General features: G+C 42.5%; 1 protein-coding gene across 1 annotated transcript; it reads right to left on the minus strand.

Moving 5' to 3' along the window:
* Positions 1–267: 267 nt before the first annotated feature.
* Positions 268–2817, minus strand: dlx6a (distal-less homeobox 6a). Its single transcript, XM_080045006.1, has 3 exons — positions 2212–2817; positions 1282–1475; positions 268–997 (listed from the first exon to the last, which is right to left on the minus strand). The coding sequence occupies exons 1-3, from the start codon at positions 2516–2518 to the stop codon at positions 758–760; spliced, it is 741 nt and encodes a 246-aa protein (XP_079901132.1). The 5' UTR covers positions 2519–2817; the 3' UTR covers positions 268–757.
* Positions 2818–23587: the final 20770 nt, after the last annotated feature.

The raw sequence follows: 23587 nt of genomic DNA on the forward strand, positions 1-23587 counted from the left end.
TGCACACCAGGGTGCACGGGAAATAGGCCTGTTATATTAATGTGATGTTGGCCCAATATGAAGCATTAATTTAAGCATTTTCTTAATCAAAAGAAATAAAGCATTTTGAAATCACGCAACAGGCAGGCATCTTGTTTTTTGAGTCACGGTTTACTCAAACTGAACAAAACATAAAAAGTGTATTTACAACTAAAATCGCAGATTATTTTACAGACAGACAATTTGCTTGGTTTTGCATGTTGAAGAATTACAACACCCCCTCCCCCCCTCTCAAAAAAGGAAACCAAACATAAAAATAGCAGTCAGTCAGGAGTCAGTCCACCATGGCTAAAGGTTCTGGCTGGGCGTGTGTGTGTGTGTATAAGAAGTCCTTGCCCACCAAAAATTGGCTCAAATGTCACTGATAATATTTGGTATATTGACGTTCAAGATGTTGACATGAATGAAAGCATAACAAATATGCGAGCCCACTGAACAGCCACGTACGCTGAGAGAGAAAAACAAGTTAGTCCCCACTTGTTTGTGTCATCACACCGAGGCTTCAGCTGCGTCTTGTCCCTCAGCAGAGAAGCAGTGGAGGATTTCTTCTTCTTCATCCACTCTCTGCACTGACAAAAACATTTAAAAAAAATTGCAGGCTGTAGGCCTACGTTGTTGGAAACTGCATGGCGGACGGAGATCAGAAAGGGGCCTCCAGACAGACAGACAGACAGCTTGCTGCATGACCCCCTTTTTTAAAAATAAGCCTCACTCGGGTTTATCTTTGCATTGAGTCCTGGTGTGGGGACGAGTACCAGTGAGAATAGCCGGGCATGTAGCTGTTGGCCGGCATGTTTACTCCTTTGGACGAGGCCGTGACGTCCCAGATGGGAGGGATGGTGGGAGAGCGAGGCGAGAGCGACATGGAGCCCGGCATGGGGTCGCTCTCGAGCGGGTTGCCGCCTTGCTTCAGCAGCTTCTTGAACTTTGACCTCTTATTCTGGAACCAAATCTTTACCTGCGGGAGAGAGAGGGGAGGGGATGAGGGAGAAGGGGAGGAGTGGTGCACGAAATCAGTATTATGTGAATATAAAGAGTCTATGTGGTGATCATGTGAGAAATGGCTGCTATTAGTTTCTGAATAGTTACAAATATTTCACCATTAATACTGGAAAAAAACAAACGAAATAAAAACACAAACAGAATAATAATATTAATATTAATATCCAGATTTGTATTCTAATTGTAGGCCTATGCATGGGGATTTCCTGGTGTTTTTGTGCAAAATTCTTCATACTATACCTGGGTTTGTGTCAGTCCTAGAGAGGCAGCCAGCTCGGCGCGCTCCGGTAAAGCGAGGTACTGGGTTTGCTGGAAACGGTGGTTCAGTGCTTGGAGCTGCAAACTGGAATAAATTGTCCGGGGCTTGCGGATCTTCTTGCCTTTCCCATTAAAACGAATCTCCCCGTTTTCGATCACCGTCGTCTTCTGCTGCTCTGCAACAAAAACAATCAACGTTATTTTACATTCAGAAAAGCAGCAGGCATGGACACCTTCCCTATCTAACCGTCTTGAATATCCCTGGTGAAAGGTTGAAAATAAATTGCAGAGGCGCCGACTGAAACCGTGTAAAGAAAAAAAATATTAAAATGCAGGCTGATAAACGTTGACGTCTCGCATTGCATTTTAAAAACGCCCCGGCAAGCCACAATCCTCATACGCTGTCATATTTAGGATATTGCTGGTAATGACATGTCAATTAAATGCTAATTACAACATTCAAGGCGTGCGGGCTGCCCTAATTTTCACGAGTAGTTGGTGAGGATTGCACGGCCGTGATGATCACACCCCAGGCATTAAAACATTTTTTTTAGTCTGTGTGAGAGCGGAGGGGAGAGCTAAACGGGACAGCAAAACATTCTGGGAAGGTAATAAGGCTGCATGGATCCGCGAATTATCCGGTGCCTTTTACGGACGCTTTTTTCTTCGATTTAATCGCCCAACTAGCTTGAATAGAGCATTCGTCCGAATTTGATAGTGGCCCGGCGCCGGTGTGACTATGGGCACGACACCAACACTGGCAGAAGAGACACGGGTTGATCCCCCCACTGCGGGCCACCCGTATTTTAAAAAAGGAGAAGAAAAAAATGGAAGGTAATGGTACTGTCAGACACCGGCGCGGTGCATTTTTCCCCTCCACTTGGCTTGGTTTTAAAATGGGGGGTCTCTTACCTGTGCCGTCTAACCTTGTCTGTCCTCCCGTGTTGTTGTGATAGGATGGCAGGTACGGGCTGTGGTGCGCGTGGCTCACGTAAGGGTAGGCTAGCGACCTGTTGTAGGTGTTGGTCCCGGTGTATGGGGTGTTGTCGTGCTGGTGGTGAGCGTGCGAGCCGGAGTGCAGACAGTGCAGCGGGTAGTGGCCGCTGCCCATCGACGGGGAGCTCTGCTGTGAGTGCGACTGCTGCCCAAACTCCATGAAAGCCGACTTGGACGAGTCCTGAGCCTCCAGACCGTCAGCCATCGTAGTCATGGTCATCATCGAATTTTCCGCCTTGAGAGCACTCACCCCCCTCTCTCTTTCTCTCTCTCTCTCTCTCAAGACCAAATCGCTTTTTTTTCTCCCTCGCGCGCGCTGCTGTGCTGTTGTCTCTCTCCCCCTCTCCACCGCGAACCAGATATTGTCCTATTAACACCCCGAATTCTCCAAGAAGGCGTCATTCATGTTCCCCCTCGTCCTAGTGATATTCTCGCTCAAAGTGGCGGAAGGTATAAGGCATAAGCTAAGGAAGAGATTTTTAGGTGGATTCTGTTAAAATTGAGCCCTTGCTTCCAGACTTGATGCAGACACTACAAGTAAAATGGTTTGTCTCCAAAGGGCAGCGCCTCCCGATTGGTCATCCAACCCCAACGTCATCAGTGCTCTGCGCTTTCACGGAGACTTGAGCTGGAGTTAACCCACCTTACCAGCTCCCCACCACAACTATGGGGGGGAATAATATATGGTGGGAAAGACGCATAATTCCAACAGACAAGCTTCACACGTAAAAACCAGCTCTTTTGGGATTGCCAAGTCGGTTTTTGTTTTTTGTTTTCTTACCCAAACCCCCAAATTACGCACGACGCGCGACATATAGTGCGCACTTTGATTTCGCCTGATGAGCCAACAGTCTATATGTGCCTCTCTTTTTTCTCTCTCTCTCGCAGCTTCTAACTCCTCCTCTCCTTAGGAATTAATTACTCGTAGGAAACCATCACACAAACATCCAGTTTAAAAGAATCAAAAAAATATTGAAGTCAATTTCCAAACCAAATACCAAAAAGAGCATTTGCAAGGTAGCCAAACAGGAAAACATATCCATCTTCTGTCACGTCACCTATCATCGATTGGAAGGATTCAGTATTTTTTTTATCAGCATTTTTAGCATTTACAAACCAGTGTGGAATAATAAAGCTTACATTAAAAGTGTTTTCTTCAAGCCTTTAGGCTACTATTTTTGAAATTTCAATTCATACAAAAAAAAGTGATCGGATTTATGTCAATGAAACTCCTGAAACAGGTGGCATTAGACAACTGAAAGTAGGCCCTTCAACTCCACAAAGTTCTCAATTTACATTTAAACCTTTAGTACTTATTTTCTATAAAGATAATTGATTATTAACTCACTTATTTCTTACAGGGTATAGCCTTTCTTTGGTGTCGCCTGATGAGCATAAACCCCTCTTTACCCCCCCTCCCTCTGCTCCGCAAGTAACATATATCATAACCGTTGGTTTTCTCCTGAGGCTACTGACCATGTGATTAAGGATCTTCATTCAATTCAAAATACGGCACATGTGACACATCAAATAACAATATGCCCGGGGTACAATGGGTTATTTTGCAGATAGAAGGGTGGATACCGAGATAAACTGACAGTGTCTTTTATCCTTGTTGTAATATGAGGCCCAGTAGGGTCCTCAATATATGTAAATTAAATAGTTTTCCTGTGAGGGCTGCAATGTTCGATTCGCAAATAATAATGCCATAGCTAGGTATTCAAATCATGTTTGCATCACTTTCAGCGCATTTTTATGTTATTATTATCATTTTTTTTATAGCAGTGTGGCATTCAGCGAATTCACCAGCAATAAAGGGCGCTGAAAAAATAATTATGGTTGCAATCAGGTTACTACGAAAACCTATTTGATTAGCCGGCACACTTTACTCAAATTGCAGCTATAAAATTAAGAACAATTCGTCTGTAATGATTATGGACTGGATTTATTTGGGGAGGGTGGAATAAAAGTGGATATAGCATAAATTATCCCCTAATTATACGCCAGTGTCGCCCCAATTATCCTCTTATCAAAAATGGTTGTCTAAATGCAGCGTTTAGTTTCAATTTTCTCCTTTTTTTCTGTAACAAGAACTTGGTACCTTGCTATTATCGCCAGCTCCGGTTGTTATTTACTTTGTGGGGATTTAAAAAGTGCACAACCCAGCCGAGTAATCATTTTACAGCAGCGGACAAGGAGAGCAGCACAGAGGCGAAGGGATGTGAGCAGCGAGACACCCTGGCGGATTGCTTTTTATTCTTTCACATTCTCTTAGATTCATTTCAAAGGTTTTTATATATAAAAATCCGAGGGCTTATTTTGTCGTTGGGAGGGCTGCAGGTAAGGCCACTATTCAATGCTCCTTTTGTGTCCACTGACATTGACGAATGCTTTTTTTTATTGCCTGTCTGATCATTCTGTATTTTAGGCACACGGTAGACCTTTGCAGGAGTCAGCGCACCTTGGTCACCCCTCAGTGATCTAACATAGTGGCCAATTCCCCCTGTCCGGCGTTCCACTTGGACACGCAGAGGAGAAACCAGATCCTATACCTTTTTTTCTAATCGCCTTTTGAGTGCTGTTATACAAAGACATACATGCTTTTGCAGTGATGGTTAGTTGCTTTCCCCTCGCGGGCGAAAATATCTCCGGGCTATATAGCCTTAAGATCGGATGAGACGTCTTCCTTCTTCAGGTTTTTGCAGCAGTAGTAGCCAGCAGTAGTAGCCTATGTGCGTATACATGCGCCACTTGCAGGATTATTATGTTGAGGGTATATCGTCAAAGTGTTGGTGTCCCGCAGGCGTGTTGGGAGGCTTTTTTCTGTGCAGATTAAGGGAAGTGGTGAAAGGACGGATTTGTCTGAATAGAGAGAACATGACATACTCGACCTTGGTGCGTTGGAAATGTTTAAGATGTAGCCTGGTGCATGCATGCTGCTGCTGACAGCCATGTCTAATTGCAAGGCACACGGTTAAACCATCGGCCTGTGGTACAAGCCACAGGATGTTATCAGTGGACGGGTTTTACAAAGGGTCAATTTTTTTTCGTTTCAGGTCAATTTGAAATTTGTGAAAGAAAAAATATAAAAATAAAATGTGTTTTTAATTTATATAAATGAGACACCATGACCCCCTTCCCTCCAAATAAGCACGCTACACCTGCTGTATCATGCCTCCTGTTGTAGCCTATACTCTGCCCTGTTTGGAGTCCACAGCCTTCATTTGGAGGGGAAATTATTGTATAGCCAATTTACTTTGTCCCAAAAATGTCAATCAGCAAAATGAACAGCGTTCATGGCTGCGAATCTACAACTCACTTTGTCCCTAAGTAGATGATTGACCTTCAGCACAATCAATGGCCGTGGTGGCTTTAACAGAAGTGGTCTTTATTTCCAGCTGTCTTATGAACACTGATGAATGACTCTCTAAAAATCACTCCAGCATGGGATTTCCCTCACATGCACTGGGTGCACGAATATTATTAAGTACACAATATTTAAAAAATATTATTGACGCGTGATATATCGGCACCTTTCATTAATTGGTCATTTTAGTGTACACACTGACATATAAGGTCCTTTTACGCACATACAACTCCGATTAATGCACAAATTGCCACAAATGATAACTAATCCCTTTTCTTCTCTCTCCGAGTGTGTCACTGGCTTTTTTAACACCGCCTGTCTTCTCTCGTCTACCTGGCCCCGTGTGTTAATCATATCTGAGCGTTAACACGGAGTTTCAGAAAAGACACAGGCCATAATTGTAGCGAGTGGCTGGGCGTTTTGCGGTCGGTCTCTATACAGTCAGTCACTTGGCGCTCGCCATATAAAAGCCACCTCTTTGGCTGTTCATGTGGACCCGACCCGGGGCTGAGGCTTGTGTCACTGCAGAAGGAGGAAACCCGAAGACACTTAAACAACATCTCTCCCTTCTCCGCAGCACAAAGCCACTGGCGCTGCGCAGACAGCCAGCCAGGCGTCCACGGCTCCCCATCTCTGGTGGCGAGTAGCCTACTACCCACAGCTGTCAGTATAACATGGCTCATTGTAACTAGATTCATAGGGAGCACACCCCTTCTATCCCTCACACGCACGCACGCACACACACACACACACACACACACACACACACACACACACACACACACACACACACACACACACACACACACACACACAGCAAGCCCCCCCAAAATGATCACCGATCAGCCCTTTAATGCTCCAGTAGAATTAATCCGTGCCCAAATGGTGGCGCGCCGCTTTTACGCACATAAATTGCGCGCAGCGGACTAATGCAAAGCCACTTATGCAAAAGCTTTGATGTGTTTTGTAAAAGCGTGCAACTACACCGAGAGACAGAGAGAGAGAGAGAAAAAAAACACCAGTGTGGTTTTGTCATAAAGAAAACCATGCTCTCTCCCTCGGCGGACGACTGTGTTTACAATAAGTTTTGCATCTTAAATCGGGTAAATAGCAAAATTGGCATATGCATGGCCCCCAGGTGCAGGCGAGGGCCTTCAAGATGAACCCAGCGTAGCGTGATGGTAGCGGTAGCTAAATGGCCACAAATAAGCAAAGGGCCTGCACCACTGAGTCTTCACAGCCTCTCAGAGACTAATGGATTTAATTTGGCACGGCTGACGCTGCACTGGTCCCACTCAGGGCCCGTGTTCTAATTGAGACTCGCTTGTTTCTCTTGTTGCTGCACCTCCAGGTTCACCTGAGTTATTGCGTTGCTCGTTTTGCAGTGCAATATTCGTAGGCTTACGGTTTTCTGTTTCTGAAATAGTAAAAAAGAAAGCGAAGGACACATGCGTTAAAATGCTCAATAGCAGAAGGAAAATGGCCACGGTATTCTCACATTTCTGCCAATATTATTGTCAATAAATGTAGAAATAGCTAAGGGTGGGGAAATATATGATGTTTTTAATAACATACAAGTGTTGTCTCCTAGTCGCTTTTTTAAGCCCAGAATATCTGTATACAATCGGCTATATTCTTCTACATGTTAAGACTGAATTATGAGTGCACCTTACATATAGGCCTAATAAAGCCTACCATGTCGATAGCAAAAGAGCCATAGGCTATATAAAATAAAAAAATCTGATCTGATTCACCCCCCCCCCCCCCCTCCCTTTGGTAACAAATAAGACTATAGTGAGTGCCGGGGAGAGCATTGGTTCCCCCGCTTTTTCCTCTCTCGACTTAATACGCGACATTATTAGGTCTGACAGCACAGTGGTCGGTCTTGAAGGAGAGGATTTGGTCGATAGATGACAGACAGGAAGGCGAGCAATCATGGGCTCTTTTTTTATCAGAATGTACTGTTCGATGCCGTTTATCCCTGATGATAGAAAATTGCTCTGTTGCCAGGACGCTGCCGCCGAAATAGAGGGCAGGAGCAACATTTCCATTTTCCAGTTTGAAAGCCATTGAAATGAATTAGTAAAAAAAAAAAAAAAAGAGGGAAAATGAGAAAGAATCCTCTGGTAAACAAAGGGGAGCAAACAAAGATACCATTTTCTTTTGCCGAGAAACCACCCTCCTCATTTCCCTCATTTCTCTCTCTCTCTCTCTCTCTCTCTCTCTCCCTGCAGCAGAGTGAGGGGTTTTACTTCAACAGTTGCAAATCACATGCTTGGCTTCTAATGTAGTCCAAGGCCCGGGCCTACTTCAAAGACAATCATTTATTTCCCAACCTCCTGGAATAATTAGAGCGCCTTTTCATCTGTCGTGACAGAGGAGAAAAAAAAGAGAGTGGGGAGAAATTAAGAAATAATTACTCGACGACGAGGAATATTAGGCAAACTCCAATAATATTTCACCGTTAACACACAGTGGGATATATATATATTTTTTTTAAATGGCGGAATATTGAAGAAAATCTGATCAGAATTCAGAAAAAAACTGTGGTGTAAAAGGCTAATAAGCGTCTGTCTTCATCACACAAAATGTGTAAAAAAATTATTTCCTGCATTTAAACATTAATATATTATTATTAGCCCATTATTATAAAGTTAATTTATATTGTTGATATTATAATTTCTGCCATAATAATCCGTATTACGGTTTTGCATTCTTCATATCATCAGTTTAGAGCATTTTAAACCTTCTTTTTGGTGTTATGCTGCATACAACATACTGTAGCCTTGAACAAATGCTGTCAGTAAAAAAGTCAAATGCGTAGACTGAGAACATTTGAATTTAACAGAAGTACTGCATGAGCCTAAAAACCAAGCAAAAAAAAGAATACATGCTGAAGATTAAACATGTATTATAAGCATCTGCTAGGGTGTTTTTTTCTTCTTTCGTTTAGGTTATATACTAATGGGATTATTTATCAGAGACACAGACGCATCCTGTGGGGAGGCCTTCGTCTGAGATAGGGGAAAAAGGTGGTGGTAGGGGGGGCGGGGGGGAGGGGTGTAACGTCTTGTGTCCGAGCACATGGCAGGTGGCTTAAAACCTCCACAGGCCACTGATAGATGGAGAAGTGACACCCGACGCACTGCATTATAGAGAGGCCGTAGAAGGCATTAGAATTCACTGTGGTAGGAATCAACATGGTGAGAGGCTGATGAAGTGTAGATTTATTATTATTAGTCCAGGAACATTATTATGATTTCATTAAATGATCTGGGATTCTTGATTAGGTTTGGTAGCCTCGAAGTACAACTCCACCAATCTTACAAATGCTAAGGATTTTAAAGACTGTTTTTCGCTGAATAATGGCTAAATGATTTACTTACTCAGTAGTTCCACGCAATTCCTTGCTTCAGGCCACACAACATGCATTCTGTAATAGTCCTACACGTATCACCATGACCCTTTCATTGCAAATAATGCTATATGCTTCGTGAAGCCTGCTTGGACTTGTGAACACATCTTTTATTAGGATAAGCCCGAGTAAACATACATTGTATACATAATCTTTATAGGCTAATGCTGGCAGTGGAACTTGGAGCATATGCTGGATAAATAAAGTCACTATTGACCAATTTAAAAGGCTCAATTAGGAGGCTCATCTGCAAATGAAGCCAGATGATCCTCATAAAAAAGGGGAAATAAACAGAGAGAGAGAGAACCAAACTCCAAGAAGTACTTTAAATGGATAAAGAGAGAATACAGACAGCTACTAACTTTAAAGTTTATCTTATACGGGATGCCATTTTTGTAGACACATCCATCCTTATTAAAAAGTACAAAACTAATCCTAGGCAACATATTGTGTGTATTTGTTTGTGTGTGCTCCAACAAGAAGGTCTAGGTTCTCGTATATAGGAATGATAACCCCCACTGGAGGAAGTGTTGCACACAACAATAGCCAACGCTGACTGGGAATTAAAAGAGTTTGAAATTTAAGAGCACGGTGTGATCTGAAGTGGAAGGGAAGGTGAAGAGAAAGGAGAGTCACACCTGGTGGAATATGGTGTGGTGGGCTATAGTGAGTCTCACACTGCTCTGGTTCTAAGGGGCCCATGGGTTGTATGGGAGTTTGTCAGGTGATAGCATGGGGACCCTTTGTCATGCTGCACCCTTGGACACTCCTACCTGAAACTGCATTTTTTGTGTGTTCCAGATCAAGGCTGGATTTTGGTTGGTCCTCTGAAGTCATGGCTTTGCTCTCAGAAAGAAGTTGGTGCCACCCAGTTAGTAATGTGTGACGTTTGGGGCCAAGCAAACACTCTGCATTTCATTTTTGGTTATTTTTTTTTCGCATTGAAGAAAAAGGGGAAAAAAGAAAGAAAACACTCCTGCTCTCTTCAGGCTGAAAAATGTCCCAATGAGTAAAAAACGCAAACATCCCACAAATGACCTATTTAAAAAAAAAAATCCTTTAAAGGACACATGAGATCACACAAACAAACACATTGCTTTTTTTTCTCACTCCAAAATTCTAATTCTACCCTGCAAAATAATATTCAAGCTTTTTAACAAAGTGCTTTTGGGTCTATTCATTTATAGAAAGCATGTTTTTAGCATACACTCGAAATACGTTTTTGTACTAAAAAACAATTAAACATCCTAATTTCTTTCTGCAACTTACCTGCAAAATCATTCCCCATCACCATCATTATAAACAATATCATTACTATTATTTCTATTCTCTGGCTCTTGATGTTTATTATGGTGCTTCTGTTGTTTGCTGTGGCTGCTATAATCATCATAATCACCCTCCTCATTACATTCTTCACATCCCTAGTTCATTTAAAGCCTTTGGATTTTACCCTTGCCATTGTACTGCAGCTAATCTTTAAAACAATCCAATGAAAGAAAAGGACACATCTAAATATTAGAAAACAACTTTCAAATATATATGTTTTTAAAAGGAAAAGGGTACCTCATCTCTAAGGCACCATGGAGACACATTTAAAATCATTTTAAATTATGTCACAGGATAAACCCACATTAAAAGTTCCTTTTTAATAAACTACTATGTTAGTCACACTGTGATACACATAAGACAGTTGAAGGGACATAGTTATGAGCTTTATTTAAAATGAGATCGTCTGTCAACCAATAACTGATTGTACATTATCACCCTTCAGTATAACATTTTCAAAAAAATTATGCTAAAGCATATTTAGCATTTTTTGGGAGGAAAAAATAATTCAACGTTTTGAAAAATAAGGACAAAATCTCATCCACTCAATGGCCTTTCAGATACCGACCTGAAGAATTACAAGAAATGTTTCCTTTTTTGGGGAATTAAAACAGTGTCATTTAAGAATAATAACCACATAACTATGAACACCAAAAAATGAACATACAAATCAATTACATGGCTCATCATACAAGCAGGACACTCCATAGTCCTCCAAGTTAACACACCACAGATCACAGATCAGCTTAATGATTTGATCATGTCTGCAGCCGGCCTCATAATATCAGAGTTATTAATTTGTTGCATGGAAAGCCCTCAGAGCCTTTATTTTCATTTGCTCTTAACTGTTGGATTGGAGAGGAGAGACTTTTTTTTATTCAATTTTTTGTAGGACTTTGTCCGTTCTGGTGAAGTGAAGGTAGCCAATTATTGTCATCATTGCCCTTGAAAATGCATTACGCCTCACCTGAGAGCTCACTCAATCAAAGAGACTGAAGGGCCGATTAACAGATGACTCCTGACCTTAATCCATCGCAAAATCCCCCAAAAGAGCCAGGCTGCATTCAACATTTGCTTACTGAGTTTCACGTTGCAAACTTTTCTCATTGTTGACACCTAGCCTTGGTCGTCGTCCTGGCAGCTTAGAGTTGGGACCTTGAACATGGTCTTTCATTTATTATTTTTGGAAAAACAGAAAACATCCATTCAACGTTTGCTTAACCTCAAATATTTTTGAGTCAATTAAATGGAGCAATTTTCAGAATGGCAGCTTTTTTGTTTAATTTTTTTCATGAGAAATGTGTCGAATGCATGATTTATTTGGCAATACCTTTATTTTATGCTCCCTGATTAAGCAATCCTTATCAGTGTTCAAATATTTAATGTACTGTTTGTAATAACGCACTAGTTGAAAGCAGAAAGATGGACATTTTAAGTGTTTATTAATACGGCAATTCTCCCTTTCTATATTATTACAGCTGTGTTTTACCATATTGTCATTAACTACATGTTTATACAGCAGTCTCCACAGGTGGAGTTAGGGTTGTTGAAAATGCTATTACTAAACACTTAAATGCGCTTATACTTTCACTAGAATTTGTGCTTTCAGTCAAGCAGGTCTGACATTAGAATGTGAGTTTTTTTTTGCCTCCATCTGAATAATTAAAAAGAGGATGAAGCGAGTGATATTTCTGTGTGATGTTTTTTTGTTTTTTTCAACATTCGGCAAAAATGTGAAATTGACATTTATTTCTAAGCTACATGCTCACTAATCACTGATTTTCCCCCCCTTCCCCCTTTCTGTCTCCCTGTCTCCCTGTCCCCTGTCCAATATCTCTCCCTGGCTTTTCCATCACACCCACCTTTCCTCTTAATGCTCCCGCATGTCCAGCCACTGGTCTCCATCTCTCCCTCTCTCCCTCCCTCCCGTCCCCCACTCTCTCCTCTCCATATTCCTCTTCATACCCACTCTACCCCTCTCTTCCTCTGCTCTCAACCTCGCTCCCTCTCTCCCTAACCCCGCACACCTCTCTCCCCCCTTTTCCTCTAGGTACACGCCTCCATCCCCTCTTGGCAGCTCCATCTCCTCCCTCCTTCTCCCTGGTTGGTTTCCACAGCTGTGGTGAGTGAGGGGCAGATGACCGGAGAATTGGCCCCTGGGAGAGCGCTGAGCCATCCTGGTGCTATTAGGCTCGTGGCTAATAATAGGTGTTTCAGACCAGGGGAAGATCAATCAAGGGGAATCATGGGGAATGTTCGGAGCAGCGCTTTTTACACATCGGCCCAGATGGATGAAATTACACTTGTCAGTTTTTAGTTGCATTACTCCCAAATTGGTTGTCTGCTCTTTTTTCTCTCTCTCTCTCTCTCTCCCTCCCCCTCTCTCCTTTCTCTTTCACTCTCTCTCTCTCTCTTTGCCCTCATTCATGTGTCAATGGCCTGCTAAAGGGATTCGATGGTGAAATCCCTGTCATTTTTGTCTTTTCCCTGTTTAGCCCCTTCCTCGGCCAGCGGCTCTCTGTTGACTGCGTATGCACTTAGAAGAAATCACTCTAAGATCTTGTCTTATGGCTTGGGCAATTTCCATGTTAAAGGAAAGAGTGTGCAGCTGACAGCCTCTCTGTGTGTGTGTGTGTGTGTGTGTGTGTGTGTGTGTGTGTGTGTGTGTGTGTGTGTGTGTGTGTGTGTGTGTGTGTGTGTGTGTGTGTGTGTGTGTGTGTGTATGTGTGTGTGTGTGTGTGTGTGTGTGTGTGTGTGTGTGTGGGACACGTATAATAAACCAATTTGATCGACTCGTCCTCAGAGAAAAGTCAAAATGAGTGCTGTGATAAACAGGGAAGTAACTAATTGCCAACCGATTTGATAATCAATTATTTCACAGATTTTTGAAGCCAAGAAGACAAATGTTCACTGGCTTGCAGCATTCCCAATGCGAGCCTGTGCTGCCTTTGTCTGTTTTATATCATAGTGAACTGAATATGTATGGATTCTTAGACTGCTGGTCAGACAAAACAAGAGGATCTTTGAGGATTTAGCCTTGGGCTCTTAGAACTGTGTTGGAATTTCTTTTCCCTTTTTTTATGACATTTCATGAACTAAAGCATTAATATATAGAATATAATTGTTAACCATCAGGTTAAGGATTATAATGCATTTCTAATATATAATTGATTTACACATTTTACAAACAAACTGATGCATGTGTAACGTGCAATATTTTTATTGTGATTGCAGGTAAATCTTGTCTATATTTGCAATGATAAATGAAACCTTTTGGCTGTATTTCACTGCTTGAAACAGAATAAAACCCACCACACAATACTCTACTCTCTTTGGTGTTTATTTTGAACATGTCTATTTTCCCTAAATGACTGGAAGGAAGCTCAGTTTTTTGAGGATGGGAAAAACAAAATGAAACAAATGAAATGAAGCCGTTAGAGGATTACAATGGGTGAAAATCGAGACACAGAGAAGCACAATGCTTCATTACCACTCCCACCCAAATGCGAGGAACTCCTCCTCCTATGATTGATTGATTTAGATGTTAAAACGTTTCATCTAATAGAGCAGCTCCACCGTAGGCTATTGTAGCCTAGCCCTCGCAGAGCCGGAGATGCAGGTAATTGAATGGCCTTTGGCTGTAGTATTTTTGTGCAGTTGCAGGTAGGCTACACAACAAGTTCAGTAAAAGTGAAAGGTGTTAATGCCTGGCGGTGCATGCTAGCCAAATAGCGTATCATCTAAACCCTTTTAAGCTCCTGATGTGTTACATGATAACCAGCGTGGCGTGTCAATCAGAAAAGGTGACTATGGAGGCTGAGAGGGGTCATTTTTTGTGGCAGCCACACAACAGCTATTTGTTTCAGTGATTTCCACATTGGACGTTGACGGACTAAAATGTTTAGTGTGTTTACAAATGCTTTTTTTTCTTGCAACTTGTCGCAGCAGTAGCTTTTCCCCCGTTGACGCGGCTTCCAGCTAAGTCTCCAGGCTCAGAGGGGGGTATGGCATTGATATATTAAAGTGCTTGCTTGTGTTACCCCTGTGCAAGACAAGCGGCTACTACACCCTGCCATCAAAACACCGGCATGACAATCACAGCAGAAGATTGGCTGTATGTGCTAAAGTAGCCGCTCTGAATAGCTCACACGGGAGACGTCCCCCCCCCCCCCCCACACTGGAAATCAGCACAACACCCAGATGTTGGGGTCCACTCCCCCCCACCCCTCCCCCTCCCACACACAACCGTCCACAGGGTCTGGCCTGATGCGGAGATGTTCCCCAATGTCTGATTGCACAACGGAGAAGACTGGGAAACAGAAAGGCTCCTTTGACTGAAAGCACGGTGACCATGGGGGAGGGAACCGGGGCCTCTTGTGAGAGCGAGAGAGAGAGAGAGTCTCCTTAGCAACGGGGAGAAAATTAACATTGACGTCCTGACTTCCCAGCAAAACTCGTCCCAGGGCTTCTGCTGCTGCATGGATATTTCCATGGGGCGAGCAAAGAAAAAAGAAAAAGAAGAGATGTTCAAAAGCTGATATAAAGACACACACTCCCTGCTTGTCATCCATTTATATTGAAATGAGTTTTTTTTCCTCCCTCAGCTCGGCTTGTGTGTAGTGAATACAGAGAGTCCTAATGTATGTATTTTGCTCATTTTACAGTGTCTGGCGTTTCCGCGCCTCTCCTCCTGCGACTCTGTGTTTGCCTCCTGCTGTGGTAAACACAACATTGCCATGATAGCACATGCATTTCAGAAGGCTCAAAACACCAGCAGAGGAGCCGAAACATTCATTCTCTCCCAATCTCTTTTACCCCCCCCCCCCTCTCTCTCTCCCTCAGCCCTCTCCCTTCACTTCCAGCCAAGGTATTCAGCTCCCATGATTGCAAACACGCATAATGACAGCACCTCCCGGGGGCCAGCGGAGGTACCCCACTGATGCCGAGAGACTCTATCCTGTCGTCACATTGCAGGAAATATGTTGACAGTGCACGCCGGAGCCTGGTGAGCTTTGGCAAGGCACCACCGAGGAGCTTGGGGCTGGCTGTTTTTTGTTAATAAAATGAAGTGCAAATTGTGCCGGGACTCATATGCGTTGGAACAGCTCACTGCTTCCTCCCATTACGAGGCCAGGGCGAGCGCCATGGAAGCATAAGCGTGAATACATTATAAAGTAATGAGGAAACATCCAGGAGAGGGTCACGGGGGGCGTCAAGCGGCTCCAGAGGCCTCACCGAGAGCTTTCAGTGTGTGCTCCGCCGATGGATTAGTCATCCGCGTTTTGAAGAGCGAGCGAGAGGTGGAGTTCAACAATGTTACACATAGCAACAGTTGCTAAGAGTTTGCAGCGAGCGAGGCCTATTCAGTTTGTGAATATGTACAGTTTGCTGCCGAGCAGGAATATAGGTGAATAGAGATTGGGCTGTTTTGTGTATCAATGATGATGATGGTGACATTTGCAACAGTGCCACATCATATTCATGAACATGGAAACTCTGCTAGGAGCCATGGGTAGTGGAGAGGATAATAATGTGGACCATTCATACCATGGCGGCAGGAGAGTGCTTAAGACAAGATGTCACTGATATTTGGAATTGGAAGCAAATCATGCTCTGTGGATGTCAAAGTGACACCCCATGGCTGCAGCTGGAGCATAGCGTTGTAAAGAATCCCTAACACCACCCCAGAAAAAGCTGAAAACCCATACAACCTGGTACTTAGAGGGCTTGTGGTTTGATATGCAGAAAGGCTACAACATGCAAATCCATCAGCTAACCAGCAAATCATTCGCCCAACAGGAATTATCAAGGCGTATATTTTAAAACCCAGAGGACGTCGAATTTCGCAGTGACACACTTAGCCGAGAGACAGCCAGGCCTTGAGTGCCTTTACATAGATTTCCCCCTGTCAATCAAGCATCACAGAAGCAGGTCACTTTTCTATACATTCCCGTAAGGCTGGGGTGGGTGGCAGGCAAAGGGAAAAGGGGAGGGAGGCTTTAGAGCCACTTTCGGTTTTCTCCACGGCAGAAAACGCCCTCCCATTGGCATCCTCTCTCTGATGAGCCCGCCGCGCCGCAATGGAGTCGCCTGATGGAACGCCATGGCAACGGCCGACACCTGGCAAGAGTTCATCCCACCACCTCCTCCTCTCTCTCTCTCTCTCTCTCTCTCTCCATCTCTCCTCCATCATCCCCCTTTCCCTTCCCCCCTCCCCCCCAGATGCTGGAACATATTTCCCTCAGACTGACTGAAAGCCCCTGTGAACAAATAATGGGTGCACGCCAGTCTAAATAAAGTGCGGTTTATGAGTTGCGGTCAGAAATGTCTCCCTCTGCCCCTCTCTCTCTCTCGCTCTCTTTTTAATGTTCTGCACAAAAAAACAGTTGCCAAATTTTTTTTCTCCCTTTTTGGAGGGGATGGAGGGGTGGTGGGGGGTGCATATGGCTGGTTGGTGATTATACAAAGCCATTTTTTCCTTTCTCACAGTCAGGCACATAGTCAAATAAAAGAGAGCGGCTCCACACCAGTAGTCTGCAAAAACCCAATTCGTACAATGGAACAAGGCTCCCATGCCAAAACAAACCCAACGTGTCCCCTTGCCATTTCTCAGTCTCAGATTTTCAATAATATCGTAGACCTCGAATAAATCTTCTTGCAGCAAGCTTCGACTCTGCTGTGTTATCAATTAATCAAATTAATCAAGACTGGAGGGAGTTTTTGCAAAGGCCTTGTAATTCACTGAGAGGTTGCGTAAATAGTCAAATAAACCAATGTTTGATGGAAATCATTAATCACACAAACCCAACGTTGTAAATGATGGAAGACCCTGTAATGTTGTTTCTGAGTTCTTCGCGCAGAAGTCCGTTTTAGGTTTGGATGAGAAACACTAGTGCAGCGCCTGTTCGGGACATGCCTGGCCCCCGCTTAGATCCTAGTGAGTGTCTGTTCACACTTCTATGGGAGCTTCACACAAATGTGAAACAGTGATCCAAACAACTTAACACTCAGCAATGCACTCCCTTGGATTCTCAGCAGAACAACATGCCAATTGTGAAAGCAACAGGATGAACGGCTGGCAAGTTATTAGAAGAACAGACAGAAATACATACACAGATGTCTTCCTATTATATGAAATGAGTAGTTGAGCATTACTTTATCTGTCCAAGAGTGACCTGAGAAGACTGAAGACAATGATTTATACTGAGCCAAAGTCAAAAACTGTTTAGTCAAACCGGAGACAGCTAGCTTGGCTCTGTCGAAAGTGAGGAATTAAGCCTTCCAAAATGTCTGACTGATGGCTGACTAATGAACACATAGTATCATTGTACATTTAGCTTGTAAATAAACTGGAAGATGGACAATTGGTTTCAGGGGGGAGTTTTGTGCTGAATCGTTGCTAACGAGAGAGAGAGAGAGAAAGCTAACAATCCATGCAGAACGGATAAAGATGACACCAAGCCGTCTGAGAAGTAATCTCGTACAGCCACACCAAATTACAGCTATTTACTGAGTTTGTAAAACTGAAAACTGGAACTGAAATGTATCTGGACTTTACTGGACACTAAGCAGGCTAACACACTGTTGTTTTGTCAAGAAGATGATATCAATCTTCTCATCTCACTCTTGAAAAGAAAGCAAATAAGTGTATTTCACAAAATGTTGGAATACTCCTTTTTTGATTTCAATCGTCATGGTTCTGAAGAATGCTTTCCCATTTAGACTAATTGAGATATCAAGTAACGTAAGTGATGCGTCATAACAAGGTACACCTGATACGCCATCATACGTAAAGCATCACTACAGCTGACAAGATGAATCCCTGTCAGACAAATAGTAAACTGGAGCAGCGGAAGTACATGTAACGGACTATTTTCACTTAGTTCATAAATACACCAGCTATCAAGACTTGGTTTAACAACCTGTGATTAGTGTCTGGTTCACTGCTATGGTTTGGTGAAGCCCTCAGTCTCAATGTCTTAGGGTCTGGCAGCATTTACGAGGCTCATTTTGTACCCTAAAAACCAATCCATGGAGGCAAATCACACCAGTAGAGAAATCAAGATGGCTACTGCTGTAAAATCAAGGGAAAAGTTTTGTGGTTTTAGAAAGAACGGCAGGATGAATCATCACTATAAATGTAACACGTCTACCAGAAATCATGTCCTTCATTTTCTACAACTCCCTGTTAAAGTAACCCAACACAGCGCTTTCTTTCCATCTCTTCTAATGTTTCTGCAGGGACGCATGTGGCAATCACCCAATCATGCATGATCAGTGTTGGGAATAACGCCGTTTAAAATAACGGCGTTAGGTAACGCCGTTCTTTTTTCAGTAACGGGGTAATCTAACTAATTACTTTTTCCGTCGTTACAACGCCGTTATCGTTACTGAACGTTAAATGCGGTGCGTTACTATGAATTGATTGAATAAACTGTGTAATCCGAACGCACCCCTGGCTCCATACTACACAAACTGCTAGTGAGGAGACCGGTGTGTTTTATTCAGTGTGGATGACATTATAACTGTCAGTTAGCGCCGTCACGTCAGTCAGCCGGAGCGCCTGTTAAGTGAAGTTTCTTTTTCTTTCTCTCTCTGTTGTGTGAGCTTGCACGTTGCCGCACTAACCACCTATCAATCCACGGTTGAAACGTGCTCTCCCTGAGTTTGTTTGCATCGCCCTTGTGAGTAAGTGCATGGAGTTTCCCGATCTCTATAAATTGTAATTTATGCACGTTATTAAACGGCCGCGATTCGCCGGTTGCATCAGCTGTTTAGCGTGTCATCACGAGCCGAATATTGCTATTGTTCTTTTCCTGGGATCTGTATGCTGCTGTGCATGTTAAAGAAGGAAATAAACAGGATAAATCCTCTCCTCCTCTCATCGTCTCATGCTTCATAGTCTGACGTTTTTGGCTGTTTTAGCCGACACCCCTGAAGTGAATCCAGTGATATTAGCAGATCAGCACGGTACATCCAGCAGTTTCCTCTACTACTTTTGTTGAGAACAAAATAGGCCTACTTGAAGTGCAGGATAGGCCTAAACCTCTTGCTGTCTGTTGATGTGCAATAAATATTGAAGGTTATGTAGCCTACAAGTAGGCCTACCTGTCTGTTCTACTCATTTCAACTGACTTGTGAAAACTGCTCAGAAAAATCCAAATTGACAACTTTTTTTTTTTTTTTTTTTTTTACACTAGGCTAACGCAAATAGTTACTTTCCCTGGTAACTAATTACTTCTATTGTAAAGTAATTCAGTTACTAACTCAGTTACTTTTTGGAACAAGTAGTGAGTAACTATAACTAATTACTTTTTCAAAGTAACGTTCCCAACACTGTGCATGATGCTAAATTGCCAGAGACTACTATAAGGGCCAAAGTTACAGTGGAACAGAGCAAACTTGAGAAAAATGTTGAACGGTAGCTCATAAAATTATGAGACGGAGTAATAATTTTAAGTAGTGTAATAGAGCTAGGTTTATTTCTAGTAGGTGATCATGCTGCTCTCACCATCCCCACATTAATGCACGCACGCAAGGTTGGAAAATACCTATTTGTAGGTCTATTACGACGTTACTGTGCTAACAATCGCTGTGAGAGCCTCACAACACACAGCAAATTTGATATTTTTCCTCTGAGCTCAGTAACAACAATCTATTACTTGTAACCTTCAGGGAAACTGAACAACCTGTGCATAGGTGGTAAAGGATGGCCTACAGGAAGAGGGACTGACTAAAACTAGTGGTGGCTGGTATTACATCTACGGTATACCCACCATCTCTACCATTGTGTTTCCGAAGTGTGGTAACTTGAGAGGGGAAATGCGATATGATACATTTCAATGTGACTTGTGTAACTTGACTAATACATAAAATAAACTTAAATTGCCATTGCTGTTCAAAACTTTGCAGAAAATGTAATGTTCAATGTAATTTTACTAAAATAATGTTTAATACATGGTGTTGAATGTTCTTCTTTAAGTCGCTCAGTGTCAAATTATGTTTAAAGGTTGGGTCAGCGAAACTGGGGAACGCTTGTTGTCAAAATTACTTATTTTGTCAAATTCAGTGAATATCTCCTCAAAATCAGCTTGCTGAACATGATGCTATGTGTAAAAAAAAACAAGGGCTAATACACAGCTTAGGCTCTTTAAACTGTTATGTAAACTAAGGGGCCAACCTTAGCTAGTAACATGCACGTTTTCAGAGCCTATGGTTGAGTATTAACACTGGATTTTTTTCAGCGCACAAACAGTACTGACGATCGTGAGGAGATATTCACTGATTTTGACAAAAAGCATTTTCGAGAATCGCTGACTCCACGTTAAATGTGAAATATAATGTATGTTTAAAATCAATACCCATAGCAGCATATTAACTCCATACCTATGGAGGCTTAAGAGGGTCTGGATAGTATCTAGACATTGTGGCCCTTGCTTAAAGGCCTACTTCACCGGTTGGAATATGAAGGTGTATTGAACTCGGAGATCCTATTTAGTATAAATGTGCAAAAAAAAATTTAATCGGATCATCTTAGCCTGAGAAAAGGCAGAAAGAATGTTTTATGGTCTCACTGTCTAACCCTATATTTTCCTTACTGTGACATCACAGTAAGGGTCAGGATTAACAGGACAGCTGGGCCCAGGGAAGACTAAGGGAAGACTGAGGGAAGAAAAACCTCATTCATTATATTATAATAGTTATTTTATAATGATAGAACGCTGGTTCCGTATGGGTGAAGTATTCCTTTAAAAAGAGGTGTGTCAGAAAGATACACTTACTTACAGTATGCAACAAAATATCAGAGTAATGTCAGCTAAATTACATTTAAAGTGACACACTTTGAGAATAATTTTTTTCCCCAATTGATACATGTTTTCGTTTTAGCTTTTTGTCAGCTTGAGGGACAAGTAGCCAGGATTGAAACCCAGGCCTGAGAGGACCCAGAAGTGTTAATGAGCATTAAAAAGCTCTTAAAGTGTAATCATCTCCATAGAACCCTCACTCTGAGGTAATGCTTATCACATGGCCTCAGTTGGCACCCTCACTCCTGACCACAACCCACTCTCACTACAATGTTAAATGAGTTTCCATTCACATGCAATATGGTGATTAAAAGAGAAGATGCAGCTATGATACAATTGCATCAAGTATAAACAATCTACTTTAGATTATGTTTGGATGTTGGAATTAATAAATGTCAATCAAAGTCATTCATTGGACAAACTCCTCTGTTGGCTGTTTATGAATCATAAACAGTCTACTGTCTACGTGGGAACAATTATTAGGGTAGTCGGTCTTTTGTGTAAATTGGACAATCACATATTTGTCCATTCAGTGGGAAAACGAGTACCGATCACATAACAGGAAAAAATGACCCTACCTTCACACTGCTGAATGGACAGGCTGGAATAGATGTGAATGACAGGTGTGAAGTGGCCAAAATATTCCACACACAACGGAAAACAATAGTCTTTGTGTTTGCTGGAGTTCAGACAAACCGGTGACGAAGAGTTTGTCACGCCAAATCAATGTCACAATGAACAGCCTGAAGTATTGGAGGCAGTCTGTTTTTCCTAGGATGGACTACTTCTTTCTGGAGGGTAAGAAAATGAAGTGAATACTCTTTTGTTTAACAACAGTTTCAACAACCTTGAAAAGAGAATGAAAAATAAGTTGTTATATACGAAATGTTCTTTAAACTAGCTAACATAACACCCTAAATAACATTAACCTTAGGCTACTTGTGAGGGGGGTTTTGTGCTTTTTACCCATGCTGAATGTTAATAGTTTGGGACCCACACAGACCAATTTCTGTCTACTTTCAAGAGCTAACTTTTAGTAAGCAATGCTATTTGGCTCGCTGTCATTTTTATGTGTGCCATTAGCTAGCTACAATAGCTATACGTGCACCGGCAGTGAGACCATGGAGTGTGAGTGAGACGAGTGGCGGTTTGTAGCGTTCTCTCTTCTGATTGGATAAACATTTCGGGATACTCCAATACGTTTATTTGCCGATTACATGCAAAGCAGCTGACTGAGGGGTCGGCTTTATGAAACGCACACATTATGTAAGTGATCACTGTATGAATAAAGAGCGATTTTACACTTATATTAACATAGCCTAAATAAACCGCTTACTTCACCTTTAACACTTTCTTTATTTTTTCTGCACTAAAAATGTCTATTCATACGCTATCACGACATTGAGGCAGTAAGTGTTCTTACACCTAAACCGTAAGCGGGAAACCTGATACTGTGGCCAACCGCACACTCTTACCCCTTTGTAGAAATAAATATGTGTAGGGGAATATATAATTTCAGCACACACTGATACCAAAGTTCTTTTCACTTGTGAAGTGCATCAACACCTACTGGGTGTGACTAATTTTTTGTCGTAACAACAGTTACAGTAACACTAACTCACGCTACCTCTGGGATTTTTATGGCTTTCAGTGCAAAAATTAAACAAGTCTGCTTTTACATAACCACCTCCAAATGGCCAATCGTAAATTATCACACATTAACAGACGCCTGTGGTGTGTAACAGCGTTGCACCATGGCTGTAAGAGAAGTCGGGTACAGTGAGCCCGAGTGGTAGGCTACAAACATCGCTCTGTCCACTTGATTACAACAAATAAATACTACTGGGAGAGGGATACATCTTCCGTGAGAGCGTATCTGGAGCACGGCATCGGGGATTTAATGTATGAATTGGAGCAAAGAAAACTTGAAATGTCAATCTCCCGGCAAGCAGCAGGGCAGACATGGTTAGTTACAGAACATTTTCTGACTCACTCATTCAAACTTATGTTTTACAGCGCTGACACGCACTCCTGACAAGCAGCTAAAACGCTGCCTAATAAATATCGCCTCCGTTTTTATGCCTGCTTTGAGGTAGCCTTAATTAACCAGGCACTACACGCGCTCCCCAGTGACATATGTCCCAGCCCGGGCCAAAAATAACACTGCCCTGAGGGAAGACGGAGGAGAAGGCGCTTTGTAGTGTGTCGAGGTTGCATGCGTAGGTATCTGTCTTACATACTGCATGAGTGTGTCTCTCTGTGCCAAGAGAAAAAAAAAATTTCCAAGGGCCACAGTCTCTTGGATTTGAGTGTGGCTGCACATTTGCATTAAGAGTGCAGGCCTGGGTCTCTGGTGGAATCTCCCAGAGGAGTGCTTCA

This window comes from Ammodytes marinus (assembly GCF_949987685.1).
Source record: "Ammodytes marinus genome assembly, chromosome: 17".
Taxonomy (NCBI): domain Eukaryota; kingdom Metazoa; phylum Chordata; class Actinopteri; order Uranoscopiformes; family Ammodytidae; genus Ammodytes; species Ammodytes marinus.

What these genes read in the sequence shown, in the direction of transcription:
- dlx6a (XM_080045006.1), bottom strand. Translation starts at nt 2,518, where the DNA reads ATGATGACCATGACTACGATGGCTGACGGTCTGGAGGCTCAGGACTCG. An exon ending in GACAAGGTTAGACGGCACAG is followed by an intron (nt 1,476 to 2,211) that starts GTAAGAGACCCC and finishes TTTTTGTTGCAG; the next exon opens with AGCAGCAGAAGACGACGGTG. An exon ending in TAGGACTGACACAAACCCAG is followed by an intron (nt 998 to 1,281) that starts GTATAGTATGAA and finishes TCTCTCCCGCAG; the next exon opens with GTAAAGATTTGGTTCCAGAA.